This window comes from Camelina sativa, chromosome 10, assembly GCF_000633955.1.
Source record: "Camelina sativa cultivar DH55 chromosome 10, Cs, whole genome shotgun sequence".
NCBI classification, from domain to species: Eukaryota; Viridiplantae; Streptophyta; class Magnoliopsida; order Brassicales; family Brassicaceae; genus Camelina; species Camelina sativa.
Genome location: NC_025694.1, coordinates 10,178,998 through 10,184,495, shown reverse-complemented (window position 1 = coordinate 10,184,495; position 5,498 = coordinate 10,178,998). Strand labels below are relative to the sequence as shown.

The 5,498-nt window shown below is 35.2% G+C and overlaps 2 protein-coding genes across 4 annotated transcripts in view; both read left to right on the top strand.

Annotated features, from left to right (window-relative positions):
• On the top strand, positions 258-3,692 carry LOC104718286 (the record flags this gene model as incomplete). Its single annotated transcript, XM_010436002.2, is given in 5 exon segments — positions 258-334; positions 716-1,237; positions 2,234-2,630; positions 2,734-2,811; positions 3,429-3,692. Coding segments are annotated over 5 exon segments (1,065 nt in total). The 3' UTR covers positions 3,489-3,692.
• Positions 4,158-5,498, top strand: part of LOC104718285 (membrane-bound transcription factor site-2 protease homolog) — a 4,031-nt gene continuing 2,690 nt past the window's right edge. For 2 of the 3 annotated variants that reach the window (XM_010435999.2, XM_019231052.1), the window contains exons 1-5: positions 4,158-4,492; positions 4,579-4,670; positions 4,808-4,955; positions 5,039-5,119; positions 5,206-5,498. In XM_010435999.2, coding sequence (XP_010434301.1) covers positions 4,181-4,492; positions 4,579-4,670; positions 4,808-4,955; positions 5,039-5,119; positions 5,206-5,498 — 926 coding nt within the window. In that variant the 5' untranslated portion in view covers positions 4,158-4,180. Of the gene's footprint in view, positions 4,493-4,578; positions 4,671-4,807; positions 4,956-5,038; positions 5,120-5,205 lie in introns of those variants that run through there. The other variant, XM_019231053.1, reaches the window with a different exon arrangement.

Genomic DNA, 5,498 nt, shown 5'->3' with positions numbered 1-5,498 from the left:
TTCCTCACTGTTTAACGCAGAGAGAGCCTCCGTCTCTTCTCTCTTCTTCTTCTCCTCTCTCTCTTTCTCTACAGAATAAGTTTTTTTTTTTTTTAATTCATTAATAAAATACCATTTGATTCGCTGTTGGTGATCGGATACGAGAAAGTAGAAGCACGAAGGAGGAGGAAGAAGCTGTTGTTTCGTCATCCTCGAATTGGGTGTGGCGAAGAGATTAAACGAATCCTATATTTCTCTTTAAAAAAAAAAAAATTAAAAAAAAAAACAGATCGGAATCGGAAAACGTACCATTACATAATTCGAATCAGGTTTCTCACTTGGGTATAATGATGAGGTTTCTCTTCTTCTCCGTTCTTCCTTTTTTGACCTCTCCTTGAGTTTTTTTCTTTTTTTTTTTCGTTTTTTTCACTTATTTGTGTTTTGTTTTCTTCTTCTTCTCTGTACTTTTTTTTTTTGTTTTTGGGGATTTTGAATCGGTTTCTATGGATCTGAGTTTTTATTTTCTAAAAAAAAACTTCAAATTGACTCTAATGTCAAAAAACCTTTTTAATCTTTTTTTAAAAAAAATTTGAACACTTCATGTTTTTTTTTTTTTTTNTTCATTTTTTTTTTTTTTTTTTTTTTTTTTTTTGAGAAGAGAGAAGCATTTTGCAAATTTTCGCAGTTAAAATCTTCAATTTTGATCTGATTTTTTGTTTTGATATGATTGAATTAGGTATCAAAGAGTAAGCCCAGATTGTCTTCCCCATACAACAAATGGAAGCAAGAAGCCTTACTTAAGACCATCACCTTCAAGATCAACAAACGACGACACAACCACCGTCATTACCACCACAACCTCAATCGCCGCCGGTAGAGGATTCAACGCCGGATCATCATGCACAACAACAACCTCTTCCTTAGACGGAATCCCCAAAGGATTCCGATTCAGATCCACCTCCCAACAACAAGAAGAACATGATCCTAGTCCTAGCCGTCGCGGCGGAGATGTGCTTTTACAGTGGGGACAACGAAAGCGATCGAGAGCTTCCAGAGCCGAGATCCGATCCATCACAGCTGACGACTCTTCATCTTCGTCAGGACAAGGTAAGATTCAATCTAACAAACTCCAGAGACGATCGTTGAATCCTTCTATGCCGCCACCACCGCCAGCTCCTCCGGTTTTCACTAGCCGGAGTACTAACCCTAGAAACGGTTTCGTCGTCGGCAAGGAATCTTTCTTCCCTTCTTCCTCCAGGTTTGTTTTAGCCTCCTCCTCCTCAAAAATCTTTTTTCATTCTTCGTTTTTCATTAAATTTCCATATTTTGATATATTTTATTTACCTTAAATGTAAAAAGATTTTGTCTTTTATTTTATTTTTAACAGAAGTGTTGTTACTTAGAAATGTTTAGATTTTGTTACTCTAAATTAATCGTGACTTCCATTTTAGCTTTCTGTTTTTGTTCATCCTTGTTATGTGATTAAATACTTATTTCCTTTTTTTTTTATAATAGCTATTTTTGATTTTCCGGGTTTGTTTGATTTATCCAATTTAAATTAAATTTATTTGTATTTTTTCTTTCATTTTTTATTTTTTTGAGATCTAAACGTTTGGTTCATCCTTCAGTTATAAAGAGCTGCTTTATCTAAAGTTTGGTGATCCAAAAATTCCTTTTTTGGTAATTACAGTAGTACCCTTGGAAGCACTTAGAAGCAGAGAAGCTGTGTCTTTTTTTTTTGCCTTTTCCCCCAAAGTGCTCTGTTTCTTCTATGTGTTTTTAGCTTTTGGGGTGAAACTAGAAGAGATTTTTGGATCATAAGTCTTGGTTTTTTTTTTTTTGGGTTGGGGTTAAATTTAAAGAAGATCTCGTATTTTTTCTTGCCTTTCTTTTGACCCAATCTTCAAATCTGAGCTACTCGTTTTTGATATCATAATATTAATCTTATTTTTTTGCTTTTGGTCCCTCTCTTTAGTTTTTTTCTTTTCTTGTGTGTGTGTTGTTGTGTGTGTGTTTCTGCGTTTTGATTCTGATTCTTAAATATGTAAATGGGTACAACTAGTTTCCTTTTCTAATTTTCTTCCTTATTTTTTTAACACAAGGGGAAAAAAAAAAAAAACAAATCTTTTTCTTCATGTCGTAATTTTCATTAAACTCTCTCAAAGTTTGAAAGTTTAGCAAAAAAAAGTATCACCTGTGGATTTATTATTATTAAAGCAAGCTGCTGTTCATCATCATCATCAATCATGCCCAGGAATCTAGAAGATCGATCAGTGAACGGATCACCATCAAGGAACAACAACATGAACGGCCGTATGATGTCCAGATCGGGTGGTGGCTCAAAGAGATCTCCACCTTCACCTGACCAAATCGAGAAGAGATCAAGCGTACTTAGAGATCAGAGACAAAACGGGTTTGATCATCAACAGCATCAGAGAGTGGTCAGATCAGAATCAACGGCTCAGGGTCATCATCATCATCCAGAAGTGGAGATGAATGGAGGAGAGAGAGAGAAAGCAACGCAAGAGTGGCCAAGGATCTACATTGCTTTGTCTAGGAAAGAGAAGGAAGAAGATTTCTTGGTTATGAAAGGAACTAAGCTTCCTCATAGACCCAGGAAACGTGCTAAGAACATTGATAAAGCCCTTCAGGTAAACTAACTATAGATTCCTTTCATTGATAAAGAAAGAAAGTTTTCATATTTTTTTTATCTCACTGTTAAATTTTGTGTGATGTGGTTGTGTGTTTGGACAGTTTTGTTTCCCAGGGATGTGGTTATCTGATTTGACCAAGAACCGTTATGAAGTTAGGGAGAAGAAAAATGTGAAGAAGGTAACTAATTTAACTTTACTTTTTAACCCTTTTTTTTTTATTTTTCTTTGGTTCTTAGTTTTGTGTGATAATGACAAAAGGTATGTTAAATAAGTAGAGATTATATAAAGGAATTGGAGAATGTGTTTATAGATGATGAATCTACTAAACTAATATGGGTCTTCTAGGTGTACCGTGTATATATAATTTTACATAGTAGTATTATTTTTATATGTGGCAGAGAAGGTGGTGAGTTGTAGACAAAATTGGGTGGACCTTATTATTTTTTTATTGATAACAAAAACAAATAATGGGATTCACAAAATGGACAAGACATGGGACCTACTATTCCACCTAATGGAGGAGAATAATTAACTGTTATTATTATAAAAAACTGTTTGCAAAGTAACAACATTTGACATAAAAATAAACACAAGTGGTGTCTCCCTGTTTTTTTTTTTTTAATTTTTTATTTATTAAAAGTTTGTGAAAACTATTTGAATTTTTTTGGTTTATTAATGTGATTGATTAGTTGAATAATAATAGTAATACACTATTTTAATTTCAGTAAACTGGATTTTTATTACTGGTAATTGGAGATTAAAGATTGTTAATATTGATTTATATCACTGTTGCAGCAGCAACCAAAACGGAGAGGATTGAAAGGCATGGAGAATTTGGACACCGACTCTGAATAAATTAATTTTTTGTTCTTTTTGTTCTTTTTGGTTTAATTGTGGGTTTTTCAATTTCTCTNGAAAAAAAAAAAAAAAAAAACAAGACGCACACGTGTGGCTAGCGCGTGCGAAATAGGCTCAGCAACAAGAACCACCAGATCGAGCTTATATATACGATCGAGAGAAGTTACCTTCTTTTTTATTTTACTTTATTGTTTCATCTTATTTTTCCTTCTTTGGTTCTTTTTTGGGGGGTTNAAAAAAAAAAAAAAAAAAAAAAAAAAAAAAAAAAAAAAAAAAAAAAAAAAAAAACTGAAGATCCCATTTTCATAAATCATAATTTCCTTATTTAATTAATGAGAAATATATTCTCTAAAGAGTTTCCAAAGAGAAAGAGAGAAATCTTGCTAATTTAAAAAATTTTAATCAAATCCAAAAAACAAATAATCAAAACTTAATTGAATAAAGTCCAAGGTTCGAACTACTTTGAACATTTAGTTCGTTTTTGGTATGTCGTTTTCAAGACATCTCATTATTCGGTTCTTGCTCAAATTTACATGGTTTAATGTTCTAATCGAACCGCCCCCTTGCTTAACGTAGCCGGACCGATCCGGTCTGATCTAAACCGGAGAGGGTTTATTTAAACCTCATCGGGTCTAATTTAAAACCATAATCTTATGAGAAAAGGAATCAGAATCTTTGAATAAACCCCGATGGAGATTTCAGGACGGCGAATGAGAAGATTCAGGATGAGATTCCGAAGAGATCACCTCGCCGGCGGCGAGAACATGGAAAACGAAGCTTCATGTTGTTACTGCGACTTCAAGATCTTTAATTTCAACGAACCCATCTTCCGTATCGGACGGCGATTCTCCGGCGTGATGAAATTCTGGTTCTCAATCGGACTCGGATTCGGCGTCGCTTCTCTTCTCCTAGTCACCATGTTCCTTCTTCTTCAGTTTCACCCTAACCCTTTGATCTCCAATCGTCTAACTTCCGCCGTATTCGGATTCTCTCCTTCCACGGTCAGCTCTCACTTTAAACAAAAAAAAATCTCATCTTGGAAACATTCGAAAGCTAATTACTTTGAATTTGTGTTTGGTTTTGGCAGCTTGTATCATTATCCGGCATTGCCTATGTATTCGTTTCCACTGTTATTACTGTTTCAGTTCATGAACTTGGCCATGCTCTTGCTGCTGCTAGGTTAGTTCCTTCAAAAGCTATCACCTTTTTTTATAGAGAGAAGGGGAATGTAATTTTGTAGATTAGAATTGGGTTTGCTTTTGGGAGCTTTATTCTTAGATTATCCAATTCTTAGGCTTCTTCTGATTGAGCGGCAGTGAAGGAATACAAATGGAGTACATTGCCGTTTTCATTGCAGCTATATTTCCGGGTGGTCTTGTAGCTTTCGATCACGATGTCTTGCAATCACTTCCAAGCTTTAACGCTCTTCGTATTTACTGTGCTGGTATTTGGCATAATGCAGTGGTTGGTGTTTGGTTTTTTCTTCTCTCGACTGATTTGTTCTTTGGATAAAGAGAGTTTCTTGATTTGTATTTCTTTATGTGCAGTTCTGTGCACTATGTGTGTTCGCTTTGTTTCTCTTGCCTCTGATGTTGTCTCCGTTTTACAAACACGGTGAAAGCCTCACGGTATGTTTCTTGTGTCTGTTGAGGTTTTTTTTAACCTTAATGATGAATGCTCTGTAAGAACTCTAATTCTTTAGCTTCTTGTGTAGGTTGTGGATGTGCCGTCTATGTCGCCATTGTTTGGTTACTTGTCTCCTGGAGATGTTATTGTCTCGTTGGATGGCATACAAGTCCATAAACCTAGTGAATGGCTTGAACTGGCTGCGATTTTGGATAAGCAAAACAGTGAAACATCTAATGCTTCTTTGTATCTTGGTGGGTCGAGGAGATTTCATCACGGGAAGGGTTACTGTGTCCCTATCTCTTTGATTGAACAAGGGTTCAAAGGGAAAATGGTGGAGAACCAATTTGTTTGTCCCGGTGATCTCACTGCATTCTTACC